General features: G+C 35.2%; 1 protein-coding gene across 1 annotated transcript in view; it reads right to left on the bottom strand.

The window, feature by feature from the left end:
• Positions 1–25,266, bottom strand: part of LOC135405136 (nipped-B-like protein) — a 215,341-nt gene that overhangs the window by 39,402 nt on the left and 150,673 nt on the right. Inside the window, exons 10-19 of the mRNA XM_064639844.1 lie at positions 11,428–11,610; positions 8,996–9,193; positions 8,777–8,848; positions 8,603–8,692; positions 7,610–7,713; positions 5,957–6,043; positions 3,525–3,756; positions 3,072–3,223; positions 2,610–2,690; positions 1,433–1,533 (exon numbers count right to left, since the gene is read on the bottom strand). Of these exons, the coding sequence (XP_064495914.1) occupies positions 1,433–1,533; positions 2,610–2,690; positions 3,072–3,223; positions 3,525–3,756; positions 5,957–6,043; positions 7,610–7,713; positions 8,603–8,692; positions 8,777–8,848; positions 8,996–9,193; positions 11,428–11,610 (1,300 nt within the window). The remainder of the gene's footprint in view (positions 1–1,432; positions 1,534–2,609; positions 2,691–3,071; positions 3,224–3,524; positions 3,757–5,956; positions 6,044–7,609; positions 7,714–8,602; positions 8,693–8,776; positions 8,849–8,995; positions 9,194–11,427; positions 11,611–25,266) is intronic.

The raw sequence follows: 25,266 nt of genomic DNA, 5'->3' as shown, positions 1-25,266 counted from the left end.
ATCTGAAATGTGCAGGACTTTTAAACAAAAGAAATTGGTGACCACAACCTGGACTGACTTCTACAAGTTACACCTATGGTAATCTCAGGTAGCGTAACAGTCTATAAACTTCAGCATGTGAAAGTGTCTTTTGAGTTGGTATGACCAGTACAAATACACTCCACCTAACATTTCTCCCCTTCCAAGTGTTTTAACCTGATGAATAGTATGGTGTTTACTACCCATAAGTACATCAACACCACTTAATGCTGCCCTTAACAATATGAAAAGGTGATAATCTCTGACATCATTCTCCCCAAATTATCAAAATAATAACCGGACACAAAACAGATTGCAATTATTATCTTTATGAAGTTATCTCTAACTACTTGTACAGAGACGATATTTTCCTATAAAATTTTAGGCAAGCTGTACCCTTCATGACTACACCCACATACAGGAAATGTCCTCCAATAGAACAGAGTGAGGACTCTAGAGATAAACAGTGCAGTCATTATGGCCTTGAGATAGTAACTTCCTTATAGTAAACGTTCCAATTCAAAGAGGGTATCTACCAATTATGTTCCTATGCCTACCACCTTCCTGTTTACTAGATCTCTCTGATATCTATAAACAAAACAATAGGAAATACTAGGAACAAGCACTCATGGATTACTGAATTCAACTTCAAAGTTTCAGTGAATTTCTTTTCCTGGATATTTCCTGTTCATGCACCCTGGATCAGACAACCTATTTCATTGACAACTTGTCTGTCTCCAGGGAAAAGATGTATGGAAGCAAGGAACAAAATCAACACTAATAACAAATGTTTTAGAATCATTTGAAGAGTCCAACCTCGATTTTAACTGAAATCCTATCCAGGTCAGATTCTTTCTCTAATTTAACCTGAACCTATACTATTATTCAGAAGATGCACTGAAATCCAGCTGAAGTGCTTAAAAGACAGTTAAAGTGAATGGAGTAGTTTCTAAATGAGACACATTCAAAGGAGTATTAGATTGATTTTCTGGAAAGAGTGCTCTAAGCGTGTCCTTAAAGAAATTCAGCCAGAATATTCCTATTAAGTTTTAGCGAAGACAAAATTATATAAAGTCCCTGTGAATAAACCAAAGGATTTTCCAAGAAAAAAACCTATGAATGCACACTAGTATTACAGTCATTTACATACTTAGTGAGACAAATAATTAGATATTGCAATTATTTTTGTAAGCAGGCAGGCATAAATATTATGGCATATGAAACAGTGATTATTACAAAATACATTTGTCAGACAATTCTGTTCTCACTGCAGAGGTTTTGAAATATCAACCTCTAGAAAACAGAGCTTGTGGAGTCACAGATTTTTAAAGAATAAGTTAATACTGAAGCCTAAAATCCTACATCTACAAACTGTAAATGCTACTGTCTACAAATTTTCAATGTCAGAAATTACCTGAAATTTCTCAAACTCCTCTTGCTAGTCGGTAGTCTTGCAAGGGAAGTGAAAATTTCTTCTAGTATTAACTGTCTATGTTTTTCATACTTGGAGAACACCTATTTAACAGTTACATAGTTGTTAAAAAATTATTTATTGTAACATAAAATATCACTTGTTAAATAGATTGTTAAAAATTATATATAGAAACATATGCTTTACAAGACATTTAAATAAATTATATTTCATGCACACCTTGTTTTTAATGCATTGCTTTGTTTTTTCAAAACATTTCTTTATAAAACACATAAAACCTTTTTCAAATATAGCTTTTAAATAATCTTCAAATACCATAAATGTGTAATAGCTCTTGAAAATACCATATGTTTTAAAATTTTCTGCCAATGGTACAATACACTGAAAGTCAAACAGTGTAATGCTAAGCTTTCAGACTCCAGTATAGAGTAAAAGTCTATGGTAACATACATTATATATGAACATATGTATAGTTTTAGAGTACATCTGAGAAAACTAAGCTTTAATGTTTGCATGACATAAAATATTATTTCAATTTCTGGGGTCAGGATTGTAGAGTTTGCTTCTCTCTTTGTTTAGGCAGAACTACTTTTATAAATACTGGAGTACATAATCCTTACAAAGATGAAAAACTTTCACTTGAACAAACACATTTGTGTTGTGCTGCAATTTTCCTGAAAAAATGTTTTATCTACCCCATGACTTTTTCACATAGCCCCCTCTTCTAAGGAAAAGGACGTATTCTATTATATAGTTCTATTATATATTATATAGAACTATCCTACAAGTTCTATAGCTTATATCATTGCATAAATTCTAATCTTAACAAGGGAGGTAAGGAAAATTGCGTTGTTAAGATTTCTTAAGACAAGAAAGAACAGATAAGAGGAAGGGGTTTTTGTTTTCATTTTAAACAACATAACCAAAATTAAGTAAATTCCATGGTTTAAGTAGGTTATTTCTTCCTATAGAGTACTCTGAAAATGAGAGGAGTTCAGGTAGCTTTAATACTGTTCCTAGATCGTGATACCAAACTGTAAAAATATGCAAGAACAAAATTAGTTCTAAACTCTAATTCTCTACCAGCAAAAATACAGCCTATGCAAATGCCCTAATAAGTCTCAGAAGAATACGAAACTGCAAATTAAAAATTACTTACTGCAGTCACTAATTTGATGGCACATAACTGTAGTTCACTGACATTTTCTACAAAGAAAGGTGTTATTCCCATAGATGATATCTATCAACAGAAAGAAGTTATTTTAAGTATATTTGACTAACAAACTGATATTTATGCATTTTCACAAGTAGATTATTCATTCATCAGGTAAGGTATTCAGCAACATGTATTACTTCATATTATTTGCAAATAAAGTTATTAAAGGATATTTTAATACAATCAGGTTAAAATTTTCTTAAGTATACAATAAAAGACATTAAAGATCTAAACATTAAATGTTCTGCCGACTACATACTACAGAACAAACTAGTCACTGCTGTTAATAATTCATAAGTTTGTACTTATTTCATACTTCATGTCATTGAGACAATCACACTTTACAGTCTCTCTGGGAAAAGAAAAAAACCATTCTCAGACAAAAATTTTTCTTATAAAACTTACTTGAAGAATAGTTGTATCGGTGAGAAGCTGTATCTCTAGCAACTCTGACAAACTGCTGACAATGTCACAAACTTTGTTATATAACATCACTATAACTCTTTGCTTGTGGGTGGAACACTTAGCACGTTTTGCTTTTGAACTTAAAACACCACCTAGAAAATAAAAAATATCTTTATTAAGTTTTTCAGTCTTTCACTTACATCAGATATTAGAAAGATGATCATCTTCCTCAAAAAATGTCTCCAAAACAACTCCATGACTACAGCTTTGTAAATGCAAGTGCTTACAGAAGAAAAACTATTTAGTAAAATCTGCTGGAAAGCAAGAATTTCATATTTTTGTAATTGCTCTGAATTCTGGATCCAAGATTTTTAAAACCGTTCTTGAACACCCCCATCTGAAGATATGCATATGACAACAAAATGCCAAATGGAAAACATTTAGCATACTAACCACCATGAGGATCCACTCTATACACAGGATCATATTGAGGATAGAGAGTGTTCTGCAAATGAAATTTTGTGTATTGAATTACTCTTTCTATTACATCCTCAATATATACAGCTTTAGGCATATTTGGTGATGTCATAATATTGATAGCAGTAAGACAAGCATCAGCAGATTTTGTCACTCTCTCCATAATAAGATCTCTCCATAATCTCTCCTCATCTTCAGTGTCATTGTTCTGTAACAGGCGATAGAAAACAAGATAGTGTGAACAAGAAGTTAAATTTTTATCCTTACCAAGTAAAAGAGAACATTATTTTAATATATTTAGATACACACTTAAAAAATGCAGTATTTCCTTTATGATACAAAAATAGTTTGTTTTAGAAATCAACAAATGTTTATTTTACTAGCCACAAGTTTGTAACCCTAAGTAACAATTCTTCAATATCTCACTGTATTCTTTTGGTAAAACACAAAGAAGCTTTCTGTGTATCATTGGGAAGCACCTTTAAGGAGGACTGTCACATTCTCTACTTAAAATTATGTACCTTAATCAAAATCTAAACTCATTCATCTAGTGTTTTCTTCAGTGGCCTAAACACAAATTGCTGCTTTGATCAGTCTAATTTTTGCCACTAGAGGGAATTCTTACACAAAAAGACTGTTAAGTCACACAAAACTTATAAGAATACAACTTTCTCCACAGATCAACTCATCTATATCAATGGATTTAAAACACGTCTTATCAAATATGACCATTTAGATTTAGCACAGGGTATGGAATCTCTGTATTTCTGTGTTTCTACAAGTTATAAAAGCAAACATACATGAGGTTAATTATGACCACCTAGCACTACCGAAATATTGTAATAATGTTATTAATAGCAAAACCAGGTGAAATTTTTAATAACTTCTCTGGTACAGAGAAAAATAATCTTTCTTGCCTGTATAATAGCACAGTTCAACACTGTTTGCTTTCCTTGTAAAAATAACGGGTTGGTGAAACCATATCAACTTTTTTCATTTGGGGTAAGGGAATCTAAATATCACAGTGCATTATATATATTTGAAAAATCATCAGAAATCTGCAAATCAGGAGATCCCTATAAATTTCTTGCACAGAATGGCTTTAAATCATTTGTTCTTACACAATGGAGGGTTAAAAAACCTAACACCAAAAAAACCACAAAATAAAAGCCCAAGTACTTTTAAATCTTTTCCATTTTTTTCCTAATTAATCTTGCAAGTACAAGAAAAAATACCTCTGAAAAATATCCTGACATGGAGGTAGGATATTTTTACTGCACTGTAAAAGAAATAAGCTTACTCCTTAGCAGAGGCTTTCTTTGCCATAATGACCTGAATCATGTTCAATGGGTTCTAAAAAAAATCTAAAACTTGTTTGGCTAAAGATTGCTTCTTTTAATTGAAACTTTGAATTGCAATCATTGGACAATTCCATTAACTCTTTCATAATCTTGAGTTTTACTATGAAAAGATAATGAAAAATATCACTTTAAAGGCGTTGTCATAAAGACTCAATCATATTGAATTACAGCAGGTAAACCCGCACCTTCTTTTCACTTATTTTTCATACTGCTAAAGACATTCAGAACCACATACTGAAACTTTGAAAACCCAACAAACTACCTAGATGAAAATATTTAGGTACAAATAATGTGTCTCTGGTTTTCATTTTCAAGTTTAATTTTTTCCTTTCCAATATACGTAATTACTCTCTATTTCTAGAGATCAAGGGTTTTTTTCCCAGAAAACTCAAGAACTCTATTCTTGCTAGAATATTGTTTTGACTATGAAATGTAGAAATAAATAAATAAATAAAAAATGTGTAATGCATTTGAACCTCATAAAAACCCCTCCAAATCCCCATGTAGTTTTAGGTATATCAGGAAAAAAACCCCTAACATCTTCAACTTCCTGTTAATTTTGTTTATGTTGATAACTTCAACTTTGCAGCATAAGAGCAGACCTAAATGAAGCACTTTCTCAGTTCTTAATGCTCAGGAGAAGAATATGCTCTACATGAAAGCTGTAATATTTCTTCCATTGTATAAGGGATGTTTTATGGACATGTAGAAAAGTAGAAAAAAAAATGCCCAATGATGCAAGTTACACCAGTTACCATGACTATTTCAGGATGAAAATATAATATTTAAAATTAAGTCAAAAGACAACCTAATTGCTCCCAATACATCTGTTAGTTATCAGTACTATAGTAAAACATACTGAAATAATATAAACAATTGAATGTTACTTCAAATCTTAAAATTTGGCAATCTTTTAATCACATACATATTAAATCAGTAAATCCTTTCACAGACACACACAGTATTTGAAACTCTCACTATATGGGACTCAAGTGAAGAAAACCCTATTCTACACAATGGTGTGAAACAATGTAATTTGAAACTCACATGGTTAAGTAATGTAGAAAGCTTCGATCCATCTTGAATATTCTTCTCCAAAATATTCAAGACTTTTACTGTTTTATCTGTTGAGAGCTAAAACAAGAAACAAAACATCAGTCAGCTCTAGGAATAGAAAGGCTTCCAAACTGCTGAACAAATGTCCATGTATGAAGGACAGAACATGTTATGTAATCTGACAAATTTTAATTGTAAGCCATCTGAGATAAGGACTGGATCTTGATTGTTCTGGTTTCTGACACAGCATGATTGAGAATGCTGATAGAATTAAACTAGTGAAATATGTTCTAATACTGCAATCAAACTGCAAACCAGCAAAATATATAGAAATGTATTTAAAATTAGGTTTCTGTAAATAATTTTGTATAGTTATATGCTTTTGCTTATAGAAACAGAAATTTACCAAATCCAAGTATCAATCCCAAATTCTAACTGACCATACAGAGCTTTGTTAAGAGAAAATCCAAGTTCTATAGACAAGCAGAAATAAAATTCCCTGATACTTGAGTGCTAATAAAAAGGAAATGTATTCTCAATAACTGTGTTAATTTAAAAAAAACTAGCATGTTGAAAAAAGTAACTCAAATTCACTTACTGATGTTCTACAGAATTATGATTAAGTAATCTGTAGAATATGCTAAACTCCAGAAGTGTCAGTTTCATTCATCCAGATACTATTGGGTGCTCACCTTTAGAAGTAACAAAATTTTGATTTTATGCATACATGTAAGTATGTATGCGAAAAAAACAGGGAACAGAAGTTAAGGGTGAGAACTATCAGGAAACAGAGACATTCAGGTTGATATCACTCTACAAAGGAAGGTAGTGAGATCAAAGGAAAGGCCAGGAAGAATATCTAAATCTCAGATTAAAGAAAACCCTTCAGGGTGACTTGTATAAGTGGCTTCATAGACACTTCATAAACATAATAAGTGGTCATGAGCAGGCAGAGTAAGAATATAACACAAGACTGCATAAAGCCAAGAGTTCTAGGAAGATAAGGAAAGCAAGAATATTGTTTCTAGAGGTGTAATACCACCAGTTTGCGCCAACAGAAAGTTTCCTTGAACAGAAGTTGGAAAGAGTATAGCGAAGAAATCACACTATGCAGTCTACAAAAAATTAATCTTATTATCAGCTTGGGCATTAAATCTTCTAAGTTTGAAAGGTCTCTTTGGAGAGAGGAAGTAGGCAATTCAGTGTGATGCTGGATAGACATTATACATTTACATTGCACTAATGGCATATATCAGCAAGGGTGGATTTTTTGACTTTGCCAGCAGATTCTCTTTTACTGTGGTTGCTCAACACTAGCTGTAAGGAGCAAAGCCTATAGAATGATGTGCTTTTGTGAAAGTGGATTAATTATTAGATTTTACTGCTCAGGCATGTGTTACCTATTGGCATATGGTGCTCTGAGTCAGGCCTAACACAGAGGACCATTCAGCAAAAATGTCTCAACTTCGGAGACAGTAACATTTAAGATGTGGCAAGTTTTTAAGAACTTCAGCAGAAGCACAACTGTTCACAGTATCTGTCACATGTACACCTAAAGAGGGTGAAATATCACAGGGCACACATGTTTTTGTATGTTTAGCAAAATTAAATGTTGAAAAAGAGTTAAATACTATGAAGATGTACCTTGTCCATAATGCCCATTGCCTTGATTTTTGCAGATTCACTACCCAACTCACTAAGCTGATGCTTTCCCAGTAGCAATTCTTGTGGAATCTCATCATCATCGCCTTAAAAGAAAATAATTAAAAATTAACAATCACATTTCTAATAAGACTTCAAGGAAACCAGTATTTTACAGCCAATATGAAAAAGCCAACTGAAGAAAAAGAATTCATTTTTCAAATAGCTAGCATATAATAGTTCCATCTAATGAAGACTGATAATGACAACTTTTGGTTATGTTAAAATGACTACTTGTTAAATATGACTGAAAGTCATAAATTAAAAATATTTTTAATCCAAGGTTGTAGACACCATAGCTGTAGTGATTTGCTTACTATGTTCCTCCCCTTGTTCTAATCTTGTGACAAAGATGGTAAGAAAAACATTAACAAATGTTCCATTATCCATTTCAAAATCATCTTGGTCATCTTGGTGAACCTGAACTTCATCAGACACGTATGCTAAACTGGTTTAGTTTCTACTGAAATGGATAAGGAGCATACAGTGATTCAGTGTCTCCCCCATAAGTGCACAAGCACTCTGCTGCTGAATTGAATAATCAACCTCTGTTGGGCCAAAGGCCACAACAGATGCAAAATTATGTGCCTCAGAAATTACTGGCAATAAAACCATCTTATGTTAGTATTGTTTACAAAGATATATTTGACAGAAGAGGTACCCTTTCCACTTTAAGGGACTATTATTTGTCTTATTGTGATTTATGTCCCTTTTGGATTCTGCAGAGAGGAAGAAGGATATTCTTCCTGTAGTAGCAAGTGAAATTGGAAAGGTAAAGGCCTTCACTAAAGGTAGAAGCCATATAAATGCAGTATACTGTAGTATGTATCACATGCAATTAAATAACAAAGATGGAAGTTTGAAAATACTGAGATGCAAATTTCCTTCTTATGTTTCTAATTGGGGAAAGCATTTTGAAACTTTCTGACATATTACCAAAAGCTGTAAAATCCATGTCTTCTAAATTTTCCAAAATATTCTCTATTGAAGCAGTAAATCTTTTGAAAGTAGAAGAATCCATCATTTCTGGTGAAAAAGAAATGTATATATAATTATTTTATATTCAAGCCAGAAAATACAAACTATAGAAAATAAATATTCTAAAATTACCTTCAGGTGTTAGTTTAGGTTCATAAGCTTTCCTCTTTTTTTGTTTTTCTTTTTTCTTCATTTTTCTAGCCACTAATTAAGAGAATAAAGGACTGTTTACACTTTTATGCTTATATTCAATATTACATGTAAAGATGTTTATTTTAAAATGTTTAATATATACTTTAAAAATGCACTAGTATTGCGGAAGAAAATAATTTTTTTAAAACAATCAGTTACCCTCACTGAGACTAGGAAGAGGAGAATAATCATCCATATCAGAGTCATTGGGACTGCGATTACGATAACGGCTACTACCAGAAGTTCTCCTTCCTTCATGACAATAACCACTTCTCCTATGGTCACCAGAGCTTCTTCTATCATGTTCTTCATACTCCCAAGCTTCATCTCTATCCTTTTTATGTCTTTTACGAGATGCTAGAAATTAAATGCATTTTCATTATAAGGACAAAAATTCTACTTTTAATAGCTCAAAATTATACATTTGCAAGTTAAACACTATCATATAGATATTCTGTAAAACAAACATTCTAAAACTATAATATAAAAATCTGTTTTGACATTATTCTAACAATTTCTTTTGAATTACATGAAAACTGTACCTAAAACTGGGAAAGACAAGCAAACATTTAAAAATACAAATTTACAGGGCAGTTGTTATTTTAAACAAAGTTGGGAAAGTAGAACAAATCAAAATAAGTTTCATCCTTTTAATAAGAGAACACAGGTAATTTCTTCAGTTATCTTAATTCTGACTATTACTAAGTGTCAATGTTCCAATTCAGTGATTGCTTTGCCCATCTAACACAGCAAGGTCCAGTGAGCCTTGGCAATCTAGTTACTTTAAGATATTCTGTTTTGCCAAGACAACTAAAATTTTGTCGATATATATTTCCAAAGATTCAGTATAAAGGAGAAAGTTGGAGTCACAATCCTCAGCCAGGTAGCAAGTATATACCACAGAAAGTTATTATAATCAGTTTTCAGTCAGGATCAAAAAACCTTGCACAACTGAATGCTGAAAAACTGGGATAAATGTTCTATACAAAACCAGAAACTTGATAGAAATAAAGCGTGTGTGTATGGAAGAGAATGGAGACTTCTTTGTTTTCAAATACAGTCCTGAAGGGGCAAGAGTGATAAGATGTAATAGGAAAAAGATATGGAGGAGGTAATTTCATCCATGAAATCAGTCAACTCTCCATTATCTAAGGTAACAGGATAGCAAAGAGATGTCTAACACAGAGTTTGCTGCGAAAATCAAAATGGCTCCAAAACATTATAATCTAGACTGGAAGAGTTTATTATTCATGTGAACTTGCATATAACACCCCTGACATCTCTGTGTCTCTACCAAAGCCTCCTAAAATTTAGATACTGTATAGAGGGTTGTTTCTAAGCAAAATGGCTCCAAACATTCAGACAGAACTGGAACAGAACTGACAAGTTCTTTCCATAACCCCAGTTTATGGAGAAGAAGAGGAAACATAGCAGAATATAGTTACACCAGGATATAGTCAGTAGTCAACTCAGGCTCAGAACTAATAAAACCAACATTGAATCAGGTGATACTAATGCTCTGCACTGCACCCTAGAGGACTTCCACTTCTGAAAACTTCTACACAGAGGTGGTTCAAGTATTTAATAACTTAGTTTATGTTTTTGAGCTGTTCTGCTTATGGATCAGACTTGCTTCTGGAGGCAGTAAAACCATGTTCACAAGGTCTGAGCTACTAACACTGTCAATTCTAAAATTCTTTTCCCCCAGGAGACAGTATTTTGTGGAGGTAGATGAAATTTGTCTCCACAGTTTACAAATCATCAGTATCAATTTATGCTCTGTAGGACAAATTCTGACCCCAGCTACATCTCCATGAGAAAAGTCACTTCCAATATTGCTTTCCAGCAGAAATTTAAACTGAGCAGTTTATCAGTGCTGCAAAACAAAACAGAATGTGTTACAGTTGTGCTGGCTCTGCAAGGCAAATAACATGTACATGGGAACAGCTACTCACGATCAGTAATTGCTCTACAAAGTTTATTTTGAAGTAGATAAAAATGACTAAAAATATAAGTACTAATAATATTTCAAGAGATACTATTAATTTTATACATAGGCTACTCAGAATTTAAACACCCAATTTCCTTCTGAATTCTTCCAAACACTTATTAAATAAACACATTTAGCACTCACTGTATGAGAATTATTTCATCAATTTTTAGTTCTCATCATTTAATTTAACGGAATGCACTTTCTTAATAAGATACTAAAAGAAATTTATTTTCTTCTATAACAATCACTATTTCATATTTTTAAAGTCCAATTTTAGACAACCAAAAGAATTCTGAAATACATATTTGTAACAGTACAAATCTATTCAGTGTACTTGTCATAGATCTTTCATGCTCTTGATCATTTTGTCTCCTTTTACCTCAGTTCAGTTCTACAGTATCCTTTGAGAAATATTATAATTTATTTTTAACCCAAATGTCCTCAATGAATTGTTTAGAATGATGGTCAGATCTCTTGAGTGGATATAGTGAACCTAGAATCCCTTAAAGCATATAATTACTGTGAAAGTTTTCCTTAATTTGCTTTACTTCACATTTAAGAATTTCAACAGCCACTGTGGTTTATATGTACTACTTACATTCAAAAGTTTCTTCACTGTCATTGTCTTCATCAGAACTGATTTCAGCATATTTTGGTTTCTCATTAACTGTGCTACGTTTGCGCTTGTTCATTTTCACACGTTCACAAAGCGGCATGGTGGATTCAATTTCTGCCAGGAGCTCAGGAGGCAATTCCTTTAATACTGACTGATCTATGCTACCTATTAATGGAGAACAAGAAGAGTAAATGTGAACCTGAAGATAATAATAAGGGTTCAACACTACAGTCCTTTCTCAGAACTGCTTACAGTAGATCTAATAATAAATAATACCACAGTTAGATATACTTGGATGCATTTGACAGCCCTTTCTAAAGTTGAATTTATTGTTCACACTGCAATTAGAAATTAACATAATGAATTGCATACACATCTCCTTCAATAAAATATTTTGTCAGGCATATAAACAAATTCAAATTGGTGAATTTCCTTTGTAAAAAGACATTCTTGCTCTACTTCCACAAAATTTAGTCTTATTTTGGTTCATTCTCTGAATTCAACAGGTTTTCTAACAGTGTATGTAATTTAAGGATTCATTATGCCTAATTAATAGCTCCTTTTATTCTCATTCAAATTATTTAGTGTATGCAAGACAGTAATCTTCCTATTTTCAGCAGTTAGAAACAATATGTGGTAGAATCTGTGAGGTCTTATCCCTAAATACAGACAAAATCATTGACTTTTTTTTTCTTACCTTTTACTAGTAGTTTTATAATGAAACATAAATTTTTGCTTGATTTTGTCGCAAAGCATAATTGGAATATTTTTTATTTAATATATACAAACAGCAAGCTGGACTACATCAAGTTTCTCTTCCACAGAGGTAAATACTTAGATATTATCACATGATTCTCATCACATTTTGAAATTATGATTAGGCCCATATAGTCAGTATAAAGGAATTTACAATCAAAGTATTTGACAAGTGACATGAGGAAACCAAATTAATTAGAAAGTATTTCTTGGGGGTTTGTTTATTTGATGTCTTATCTTTATTTATCAAAGAACCTATTGCACAGATTTTAAGATTATTGGACTAAACTGTTAACCTTTTTCCAACAGAACAAATACCTTTGTCATAAGTGCCTCTCTCTCTCCTTCCCAAGAAATTAAGAGGAAATCACCTGCTAATTGCTATAGACACACACACACACAAATTCTCCAAGAAATCATCTGGATGATAATTCACTTTTTAATTGCATTAACTATATAACTAACATAGCTTTTTAAAATTTATTTCCATTTTTACACAAATATCCCATTTTCTAATCCAGGATTAGTCCCTTCCCCCTGCCCTTTAAACAAATTTAACTGGGATTAGAAGAGCCTGAATAAGAGAAAATAGTTTCCAGCAATAATTTTTCAAAAGTCTCATATATTACTGGTTTCACATATCTCTACAATGAAACTAATGATAAGAAGATTATTTTTATATAATTCTCAGATATGTTCATCAAGTCATCCCATTAGATTGCATTTTAAAAAAGATTTAACTTAAAATATTGAGGTTTTCAAACTGAGGTAGGAAAATATCTATAAAGTAAAACTGATAGCAAAAGTTGTCCCTGCTTCCCCCATGCTGTGGTCACTCATTAATTTGCTTTAAATTTCCATGCTTTGATAATTACCACCTGATAAAGTTTTCAAATTCTCAATATTGCTTTTAAAAATGCTAGAAAACATTTCACAGTGTGGTTTACCATGGCACTTTGAAATGATTATTCTTTGTGGACTGGGCACTAGATTGAAGATATGCAGAAATATGACAGCATGGACAGATCAGTTCCTCTGTGTGTATCGGCATCTGACTGGATGCCAGTCAGGTCTAATCTGGATGCTGCATAGCCATGTCTGAGCAGTGGTAGCCCTACATTAATACTCTTTGCATGCCTATACAGTGTCTGAAGAGAGTTAACTTACATTCACATCCAGACTAGAAGAAAATTTGCACATATATGTTCTAAGACAATGTCCACAGGTGAAATCGCTAGAGGACCTCAGATCCTGTTTTTTTTAACACATATTCTCAACTTCATGCACTGTTGATAATTTCATTGAAATCAGGGGGACAACACATAAAGCATAAAGCCTATAGCAAATCTGTCCAAATACACTGCAAAAAACAGCTGCAAGTAAAGGAACAAAAGTTGCATTAAGATTCATACAGGTGCTTAAAAGCTAGATGGGCTAGATGTACTTACACTAACAGGAGTATTTTTCTACAAATATATCTTTAAGCCCCTCCTAGTCTACAATGAAAAGTAAATTTAAAAACAGAATAACTAGTAAGACAGAATGCTTGGAGAGGAAATAAGAAAAGGAAACAAATCAGTAATGGATTGTATACCAAGCTTGGCAAGAGTTCCATAACCAAATTCTAATTCAATTCAATTTCAAACTCAGTTTCAAAACTATGCCTGAATGTTTCATGATGTAATTTTAAGATTGTGAACATTGCTTTGAGGAACTGTTAGGACAGAATTCATGCTTAATTTTCCTAATATTGTGCACAAAGAACATATCATTAACATGAAAGGTGATATATTTTAAGTAAAAAAACCCTAAAAAACCACTGACCAAAACAAGAAGCAAAAAACACAAGTTACTACTCTCCTACCTCCTAGGAATATCTATTCTTGCTTTCCTTATTGATTTTGTTCTGGGGGTAGAAGACTACTCAGTCTTTAAAAATAAGTCAATCATCACAGTGTTAATTATACACCAACGAAAAATATAAATAATGTAAATATTTGTAAAAATAACTATATTTCCTTTTCAAAAGTTCCAAGTATTCGATGTTCTACAATGCAATTTCAACTAATGCTTAAACTGCACTCTATCCTGTTACAGATATTTTGGATGACAGTATAAGCTTCCCCCTTTTATTAAGGAATATGAAAAGCTTGCTTTCTTCAATAAAGAAGGGAATAGCAGAAAAGACAATAATAAAATTATTGTAAAGAGCTCTATATTGTTATATGTATTCTATAGACAAGGCAGCACCAGAGGTGACTAAAAGAAGGTTCTGGGGTGAGTTTGGGTTGTGCAGGGGTTCCCATGACCATGAACACCTAAGCAGCAGCCTCGTGAGGACCCGAGGGCCCTCGGCAGACAATCAGGTGAGGAGGGGTGGTGCTGGGAACTACTGTGAGACTTTTAAATGGTTCCAGGCAGCGCGAGCGAGCGCCCTAAAGTGTGGTGAACAGGAGCGGGAAAACAGGGGCATGGCACGTCAGTGAGGGTGTGGCACAGCAGTTTGCAAGGCAGTCCATGCAGGCAGGGCAAGCAGGAAGGGCTCCCCTCTGACCATCTGAGTGCAGCCAATGGAGGTAGCAAACAGACTCAGTAGCTGGTAAGGAAGAGCAAAGAGATCCTTTCAGCCCAAGTCTTATTAGCATATTAGTTTAAGCTTCCTCAGATATGGTGTTGACGTACCGTAAAACTCAATCCCCTGTAGCTGCAAGAGTCACTGTGCCAGCTGTGTCAGAGACCTCCAGACAGCCAGACCTTCTGATGGTAGACACAGCTCTTCAGGTGGCAGGTTGCCAGGAGTGCCTGATGCCTTTTTGCAAGGCTGGGGCAGAAAAACAGTTATTTTGCAGAAGGTGTGCCATGGTTGAAGAGCTGTGTCACCAGGTGAAGGAGCTACAGGAAGAAATGAACAGGCTATGTAGTATTCGAGCGAAAAAGCAAGAGAGAGACCAATTATATTCAGAGATGCTACAACCTCTAGACTCTCAGGAATCTGGAACCTTCATTGTAGTGAAGAAGCAAGTGGACTCAGAACCCTGCAGGGTAATTAGTCAAAGGACTGTTAGACAAGGGCCTGTTAAAGATGAAGGCTGGAAGCTGGTCACTGCATATACCAGGAGGAAGGTTCTTCCTCTTTCTCAAAATTTGACAGGCAGGACTGGCACCTTCTACAACAGGTATGAGACTCTGGAACTAGAAAGCCAGACAACTGAAGAGGTGGGCGAAGGTCCTTCTGGGGTAGTGGGGCTGCCTAAAACAACACCACCTGTACCCCACATCAAGACCTCTACTGTTAAGAGGAAAAGAAGGGTAGTTGTAATAATAGACTCCCTTCTATGGGAAAGGGAGGGCCTGATGAGCAGACTGGACCCAACTCACAAAGAAGTCTTCTGTCTCCCAGGGGCTCAGGTAAGGGACATTACTGGAAAACTCTCCAGTCTTGTAAGGCCCTCTGATTACTATCCATTATTGGTTGTTCAAACTGGCAGCAAAGAAATAACAAAGAGAAGTGTGAGGGCAATCAAAAGAGACTTCAGGGCCCTGGGACGACCGATAGAGGGATCAGGAGCACAGGTAGAGATTTTCTTGACTCTTCCGGCAACAAGGATAATAGGAATAGGCAGATCCATCAGGTCACTGAGTGGCACCAAGGTTGGTTTAGTCAGAAAAATTTTGGGGTTTTGGACAATGGGATGATCTACTCAAAACCTGGTCTACTGACACCTGATGGGATGCACCTTTCTCAAAGGGGAAAAACAGTTCTAGCGCAGGAGCCAGCGGGGTTCATTGACAGAGCTTTACACTGGCTTGCAAGGGAGAAAGGGGCAAAACTAGGCTTGCCAGTGATGAGCAATGGGATGGTGTGCCAAAACTTGAGGAAACAAGCACTAATGGGATCCCTCAATCTGTCTCAAGAGGTGTTGGCTACAATGTACCACACCTGAAATGTTTCTACACTAATGCACGTGGCATGAGGAACAAACAAGAGGATCTCAAAGCTTTGGCCCACTCCAGGGATTTGGCATCATTGGCATAAGAGAAACCTGGTGGGATGAGACCTGTGATTGGAGTGCCCAGTTGAACGGTTGGTTACAGGCTCTTCAGGAGGAATAGGCAGGGCAGAAGAGGTGGAGGGGTGGCACTGTATGTAACAGAAGGGTTAGAATGTCTGGAGTTCACAGTTGGCAATGGCACAGTTGAGAGCCTCGGGGTAAGAATCAAGGGGCAAACAAATAATACCAATGTCACCATGGGAGTCTGCTATAGACCTCCCAGACAGGATGATGACACTGATGAATTATTCTTTGAGGAACTAAGGGACACTTCCAAGTCAACTGCCCTTGTCCTTACGGGGGACTTCAACTTGCCAGAAATAAACTGGGAGCATCACACAGCTGGTACAACCTGGGCCAGAAGATTCCTAAAAAACCTGAATGACAACTTTATGGAACAGGTCCTAAGGGAGTCAACTTGGAAGGATGCCCTCCTTGATCTGCTGCTTGTCAACAGGGTGGATCTTGTGAACAAAGTGGGGATTGGAGGCCGTCTTGGCCACAGCGACCACGAGGGAATCGAGTTTAAAATCTCCGTTGACAGGAGGAAAAGTGCCAACAAAACCTCAACCCTGGCCATGAGGAGAGCAAACTTCAGGCTGCTCAGGGAATTAGTGAGTGAGGTCCTTTGGGAAAATGTTTTTGCAGGTGATGGAGTCCATCAGTGCTGGTCACTTTTCAAACATCACCTCCGAAGGGCACAGAAACAGGCAATTCCCAAATGTTGGAAGCCAAGCAGGCGAGGCAGAAAGCCAGCTTGGCTGATCAGGGATCTTCTCTTGGAGATAAGGCAAAAAAGGAAGGTGTATGCCCAGTGGAAGTGAGGTCAAGTGACGTGTGAAGAATTCAGAGATGCTGCTTGCCACTGCAGGGAAAAAATTTGTGCGGCCAAAGCTCAACAGGAGTTGAAGCTGCCAGAAATGTGGGGGACAATAAAAGAGTTTTTTCAAATACATTAATGTCAATAGACAGAATAGAAATTTCAGTGACCTGTTCCAGGATGAGGATGGTCACCTCCCAAACAGGGACAGAGACAAGGCAGAGGTGTTTAAGGCTTTCTTTGCCTCTGTCATCAACATAGATGATAGACGAAGGGGGTCTCAGTGCCCTGAGCTGGAGGACCATGACTTGTGTGAATGATCAACTCCTAGGCAACCCTGAAGTTGTGTGGGATCTGCTGCTTCAGCTGGATCCCTACAAATCTATGGGGCCTGATGGGATTCATCCCGGAATCCTCAAAGACCTGGTGATGTCATCGCAAAACCTCTCTCGATGATTTTTGAGCAAGCTTGGGAACCTGGAGAGGTCCCAGCTGACTGGAGCTGGTGAACGCTGTCCCGATCTTCAAGAAGGGCAAGAAGGAGGACCCCGGAAACTACAGGTCTGTCAGTCTCACTTCAGTGCCTGGTAAATTTATGGAGAAGATTATTCCGGGAGGTACTGAAAAACATCTGAAAGACAACGCAGTCATTGGTCACAGCCAGCACGGCTTCATGAGAGGAAAGTCCTGCTTATCAAACTTCATTTCCTTCTATGACAAGCTTCCCCACCTAGTTGATCAAGGGAAGGCAGTTGATGTAATCTTTTTGGATTTCAGTAAAGCTTTTGATCCTATCTCTCCCAGGAACCTTCTGGACAAACTGTGCAGCCCACAGCTGGATAAACACATCAAAATCCAATCTTTAGAATGATCCAAAATCACTTTGCCTTGAATTTGAACTCAAAAAGATCTCCCTGATTCAGGCAGATGCATCCATCACCAGAACGCCTTCAAGACAGGTTGAACATAAAAAGACTGCACCAAAAATCATAATATTATTTTGGACTTTTGTTAGATGCATTCAATATGGAAATCACAACTATATTTTGACACAACAATCAGTATATTCATATTAGTTTCACCTGTCTTGATATGGTGACTTCAAACAAGCAGCTATGGAAAAAGGGATGATGCTTGCTGACACTTAGGTCAACTTTCCAGGATCAGAGAGGCTGTTCCTGCCATAAAATCAAAATGAACACTAATAAACTATCTTCTCAGTAATCACAGAATATGCTAAGTTGGAAGGGACCCACAAGGATCATCGAGTCCAACTCCTGGCCCTGCACAGGACCATCCCCAAGTCACACCACGTGTCTGAGAGTATCACCCAAATGCTTCTTGAACTCTGTCAGGCTTGGTGCTGTAACTATTTAAAAATTAAGATTATGTTAATGAACTCTTTTGCATAAATTATCTTCCCATAAATACTGTCTTTTCCATTTGTGTGCTAATACTTCGTATTAAGCAAAGCTGAAGTTAATGCAATTTCATATCTGTAATCTCTATATGTACCTCATATTTTAAAATGCAACTTTTTCAAAGATGAAGAAATTATAGAAAAGAACACACAAGGGTCTAAGAGGGAACAGTGACACTTGTTTGGGGTGTGGATATGAATCTTAACTTTGGATTTCCCAGTGTTTAGAATTTTAAGTTTAGCCACTCCCCACATTCTAGGACTTCCACACTAATGTATCATTGCACATCTTCATTTCGACATTAAAAATAAAAACTTACATATTACAGCTCAATTTTTTCCTCCCCTGGCTCCTTTTTAGCCACAGAAGACATTAACTGCCTGCTGGACTCTTCTAATTTTGCCGATGACTAGTATATGCAGTCTTGCCATTATTCCCCAGATACTAAGCTCACCTTCCTTACATGTCCTCTCTGAATACTTGATAGAGGATGTTCCAGTCATTTTGGGTCTACCTCAGTTATGTATCACTAGCTTACTGTCTAACTTTTTCAAGTCATTTTGGGTCACCACTATAACTACACTGATAAACTGTCCTGTGTCAGACATATATACAGTAATGAAAGCATTTTCTTTCTGGATTAGCTCAAACAACCTTCAAACTCTGTGCTAAATCAAATAAAATACACTCTTACTTCGTAACAAGAGTGCCGCCTTCTTTTTGTTGCATAGCCATATTGTAACTACAACATCACAGACTCACAACTTAATTCTACTACAACCACTCATGTAGATAAGGTTCTATTTTAGATTAAGAACTAAAAGAAAAAAGAGGGGATAAAAGTATTTCCCTGCTTTATAAAGATGCTTGGAAAATAAACACCATTTAAAAATAGTTAAGTACTGTTACAGTATAGCACTCAGGCACTACAGTGATAAATGCCACGACTACCTGTGATTGATGAATAGCTTACTGGTTAAAGCTGAAAATTTTCAGCTATCCCTTAGTGTGCAAATTTAATTACATCCTTTCCACTGTGCTCTCCCTTAAAATGCTCCATTACATCTTTACATCTCAGTCTGTGGTGATCAGATTCCCCTGCCCACCAGCATCACAGTACTCCAAATAATTCTGTGCCCTGGAGAGTTTTAAGAACAGAAGGGGAAACATAGGGAAAACAATATCCTTTTTTCAAAATGGAATTTAAGGTATGAGGAAAGTACATCTGTTCATAAGACATAAGTTCCACTTTTATCTCAATACCATATCATCAGCTGAAACACACCATCAAGGTGAATACTGATGAAAATAATCTGAGTAGTCATCCATTTACTTTTCTCTGCCCTAAAGCTTTTTGCAGGTGTGGAAGGTATGGCAGAAGCATCCCCTGGCAGGAGGGAGAGAAGTAGTGTTAGGAAGTATGTCCTATATCATTTCATAGAACCTGCTTAAACACCTTTCAAAATAATTTTTCCTCATCTACCCTAATACTGGCACAAAGGGAAAGCTCTAAGCCACAAGCTAAGCAAAAGGAGAGGTTCAAGCTCCCTGGTTATATTCCAGTCCTTAGATCTGACTTTGAGAAATGGGATCTAGTCAGGTTGGTGGGTCATAGAAGAATCTGGACACAGAAACGGAATAATTCCATGATTTGGTAGATGTCATCATTGCCCATGGCTAAGCAGAACAGATTCAAAAAGGATTTTACAATTGCTCAAAGTACTCTTATAAGTAAGAAACATTTTTTGACCCACAAAAGATTTCCAAAGAGCACCCTGAAGGATCCAGACAAAGATCAAGGAACATACCCAACACATACTCTTCAAAGATGCCAAGAAGCATGAGAACTCGCATTACATTGGTATCAGTGATTTCCTCAAGCTATCTGATGGTTGCAGTAACTATAGCCACAAGTTGTTTTATTCTTTATTGCTATTCACTGACTTCTCATCTTTATAAAACTTTGTAAAAGAAGGCTAGAGCAGTTTTGCAAGACACTTCACAAAAAATATAGCAGTACTCACAGTAAAATGGAGCAAGATCAACAACTGAAATGAATGTAGAGCTCCACAAAGAATCTCACTTTTATGAATCTACAGTTAATGTTTGTTATTTGAAATTTATGATTTTTGCATTTTCCCAGACATGTATTCTGATTTATTTAAAGACTGAGCCATGGGGCCTCACCTAAGAAAAAAGACCTTCATTAAATATAATCAAATTAAACATCAATTTTTCTTCTCATCAAAGTCCTATATGATCAATATAATACAACCAAGATCTTTTCAGAGAACAAGCAAAACAAATTCCATGATTTATATCTCATTTGTGACTATAGGCAGATCAAGATCTACTTTTACCTTGCTCTATCATGGAAAGATTGGCAGCCTTTATCACTGAAAATATCACATGTAGGTACTATTGTTTTGCTTCTTCAAAGTAACTTAATTACATTAACAACAAGAACAAAAAATTGCTGATATTTTAGCTTTTAATATAAAATACTATAAGCATATTTAAGGAACCTTTATTTGATGCAAACAACAATTCAGTAATTTGAAATCAAAAAAGGTTTCATCTTTTCTGTTCATTGGCAATATTACCATGAAGCAAAAATAAATTGCAAATTTCAAGTAAATAGTTTAAATTTTCTTACACAAGAACAGTCACCTAAAATGGTTGAAAATGTTGAGCAACAGAAAAGTTTAATTACCAGAAACAAATGTGAGGCTTTCCCTTATTTGTATTTTGCCAAATTTACCCTTTATCTAAAAGAAAATTCAAACCAAAAATTTTGATCACATATTTCTGCATGTATGCCAAGAAATAACCCCCATATTAAATACTTATACACATGAACAGGTCAGCATTGCATATTGTAATATTGGACAAATTGCTGGCTCACATTTTTACGTTGCAGTGCATTGTTGCAAAAATAATTTATGCAAAGTAGCTTTAACTTTTCCCAGAAATAAGAGGAACCTGATTGATCATCCAAGCCCACGAACCAAAGGCAGTTTCAGACTTTCAATAAATTGCTCTGACAAATTAGGTAATAAATTTTTTCACTTACACGTGTCAAAGTAATTTTTCAATAGTGAACTAATTAAACAATGCACTCCTAATTCTGCAAACAAAACATATTTCAGGTGAACCAAAATACATTGAAATTATTAGATTTGGTCAAGTTTACTGTTGCTGCTAAGAACTAGATGTGTAACAAGTAAATTTCACTCTTATTATCAAGAGAAGACTTAAGAACAACTGTGGGAGCAAGATTCAAATTATTTACCTTAGTGGCATACACAAAAATAGGAACTAACTCAAGCAGCTTCCAGGCAAAGCATTGTGCTGAAAATGTCTCCTATTGTACTGGTAACAGATCAACACAAGAAAGGACTCCAGTGTGCAACTGCTGCATTCCTGCTGTCTACCGATATCAATTTATCCAACATCTACCAATAGTAGCTTATCCAACATCTACTTTTGAAAAACTAACATCAAAGCCAAAGGCCCCAGTGAGTATGTACAATGCCCACACATCCCAACACACTTTTTGGAATAGAATAGATGCACCATACCTAAAAAAATCCCTGCAAGTAAGAATAAACTTGTTACTTGTATATATATATATTTATGCCTCAAATGTTTTTCAAACTATGAACTTGTTCAGTCCAGAAAGGAGAAAAAAAATAATTAGGACTAAATGAACAAAGTGTATATTAAAATGGATCCTCTGCAAACCCAACATATCTTTATATACTTCTAATGCCACAAGGGACAGCCAGCTCCTCTTCTAGACTAGTTAAGTTGAAAAGAGGTAGTCACCAATATCTCAGGAAAGAGGAAAACGAAGAAAAATATAGAATTCTCATGAAAGTGATGTCGATTCTACGAATCACTTAAATTTTGAGTTTAGAAGAATCTTTAAAGACTTCAGCTGTAAACCATTAAATATATCCTTTACTTCTCTGAAATGTGGCATAATTTACTAGAGAACTTCAAAGTTCTAACATGCTTGATCCATCAGGTAGGGTATGCACATGCAAGATGCCTAGTGAGTTATTACTCTGGCCTTCCCACATGCAAATGCAGTTGCTACCAGGAACTCTAAGATAGTGATTCCAAATTTCAGATTTGTGGAATTATGGATTTCACAATGGTTATCTTTACAAAAGGACAATATGTAGTAAGCAAACTGAGTTCCAGGAAATATACTTTTGCTCTCATTACTTCCTTGGAGAACAGCTGCTTGCCCCAATGATTTCAGTGAGTACAACAGTATGCCTGTTTCAGCATCAAGAGACTGTTATTTTAGAAATAAATTTGAGTATAACTCCAAAGTTTTCTTGATGAGTTAATATCCATAAGCTATATTTCTCAAAGATTTGCCAATTTTGTCTTTGTGGAAGCTCTATAGATAAAGGATTTAAGCAAAAAATTTATACTCCTTTTTTGTCTAGTTTTCAGCTGCACCAAAAGGTATTAGTGAGTAGCTCAGCTGTGCTGCCCAGAAGACTGTGAGAAGCATCAGAAGTTTGCTCACTGAGCCAATACAATCTGGATACAGCTTTTCATCCTGGAATACTCCCTTTCTTGTTACTCCTATCTAAAAGATGAGACCTAACTGATTACTCTGCTTCACAAGTGAGACTTTTCAGCAGTACTAGAACTCAAAGATGGACCATTACATTACACAAATGCCATGGAATTTTACACTGCTACAAAAAAGTCTATTTCAGAGACATTTTAGAAAGCATATATGCACTGTATATGGCTCATAGGGCTCTAAAAATTACCAATTTTCTGCACATAGATTTGTGTGAATTCAAAGTCTATCCTTATGAGCTGAATTCCATCAGAAAGTTTTCAGTATTCCTTATGAAGAACATAAAAGTTTCATCAGAAATCTTTAGACTAATCTGACAACAAGGATGCGATAATTTTATGTCTGACTCTAGATACCTATTATTGTTAGAAATGAAAATTTTGCCTGTCCTGAATATCAAAAAGGGAGACGGAAAATGTTCATATTTCCAGGATAAAGAGAAAATATTTAACAAGGAGGCTAATATTTTACAAATAAGCAATACTCACGCTGAATTACAAAGTCTTTAAGGGTCAATACAATCAAGTTAGTAAATAGAGAACAGACACGTAAAAATAAATTTATCATACAGATATCAACTCTGTACCATGCACATAAACATAGTTATACATTCACAAAGATGATTTCTACATCATTTCTTATCAGATCAACTTTGTCAGAAAACATTTCAATCTTGAATTAATGAGCAATGATATACATAGAACTGCATTCATAAATAATCCTGTATACAGCTGAAATCCTCTCTCCTGCCACTTTATCTGCCTATTTTTGAGACATGACAGCTCTATAAACATAACTACATAAGAAATCTAAAAGCTTTAAATGCTAAACAATAAAAAAGAAAAAAACCCTGACCAGTCAGTAGCATTGATTTCACAATGTGAAATTATCTACTACAGTCTGAAACCAAAGAAACCAAAATTATAGCACCAAGAATAAAAAAGTGTTAAATCTGCAGAAGAGACAATCAAATATCAAATCTACAATCTATTATGAATAAATTCCTGTTCATATTATTAATTTGAAAATGACAGTCCACTGTTTACCAGTTCCTTTCCTCTTTCTGCATACACTGGACCATAGAGATAAAGCTATGTGAATTCTCCTAAAGATAGAACTTTTTAATAAGCTTATTGTCACACAGCCTAAAGTGTGGAGGCTTTCCAACAGAGTTGCATTTATACTGTAAAAGAGGCAGATGGGGCTTTGTAACTGCCGTTTTATTTCATCATGTCAAAATATCCCTTGGAAAAACCACATTTCATTTCCAAATAAAAATATAAAAGAATCTTAGGGCTTGTATACATAGCATTTCACACCACTTCAGCTACAGTAATTTAGTTACAGTAGTACCATTCCCTTATACAGACACACCTAATCATTCATATAGCAGTTATGTTTAACTAGATAAACTACCAGATTAAACTAATGTAACTGAAGTACAGCTTAAGACTATTTAAGTGTTCCCACATTAGGAACTTGCATTGGAATAAACAAATCATTTTAGTTACACTGTAGCAAGATTTCCAATAACCACAATCCCATAGACAAATTTCAATTTGTTCCCCAAAATCACCATATAAGCAAGCCTATAAACTAACTATCAAATGTTTGCATTTAATTTCTAACCACAGGAGTAGCAAATATAAAAGAACAGGAATATACAAGATATAATGCAATTAACATTAAAAAAAAAATCTTACCTTTATTAGATTTGGATGACTTGTTCTTGTTAGGTTTAAAACAAGAGCCCCTTGATTTATCTTCTCTATCCTTAATAAATTTCTGCACATCATCCAATGAAAGCTTTTGAAGGACAACTACAGGCTTAGCTCCTTTATTTAGGTCTTCAACTAGCCCAATCTTCTCTACTTTATCCTGTTCACCTTTAAATTCAGTTTTCCTTGATTCCTGAGTGACATTGACATCTTTATCACGCTTGATTTTTGGAATGACAAAATGTTTCAATGTGCCAGATCTTGCCCCCAACAAATAACTAGGAAACTCTGCTTTATTGTCAGCATGTGCTTTATTACTATCTACTTTACTCTTATTACCATCTGTCCGTCGTTCATCCTTGCTGTTGGGTGATTTAAAACCAGGTCTATCAGGTCTTGATTTACTAGAATCTCCTCTACCTTCCTGTTTAATGCGAGGGCTGTC

The sequence above is a fragment of the Pseudopipra pipra genome, chromosome W (assembly GCF_036250125.1).
Source record: "Pseudopipra pipra isolate bDixPip1 chromosome W, bDixPip1.hap1, whole genome shotgun sequence".
NCBI lineage: Eukaryota > Metazoa > Chordata > Aves > Passeriformes > Pipridae > Pseudopipra > Pseudopipra pipra.
This window is presented reverse-complemented; position numbering and strand designations above follow the sequence as displayed.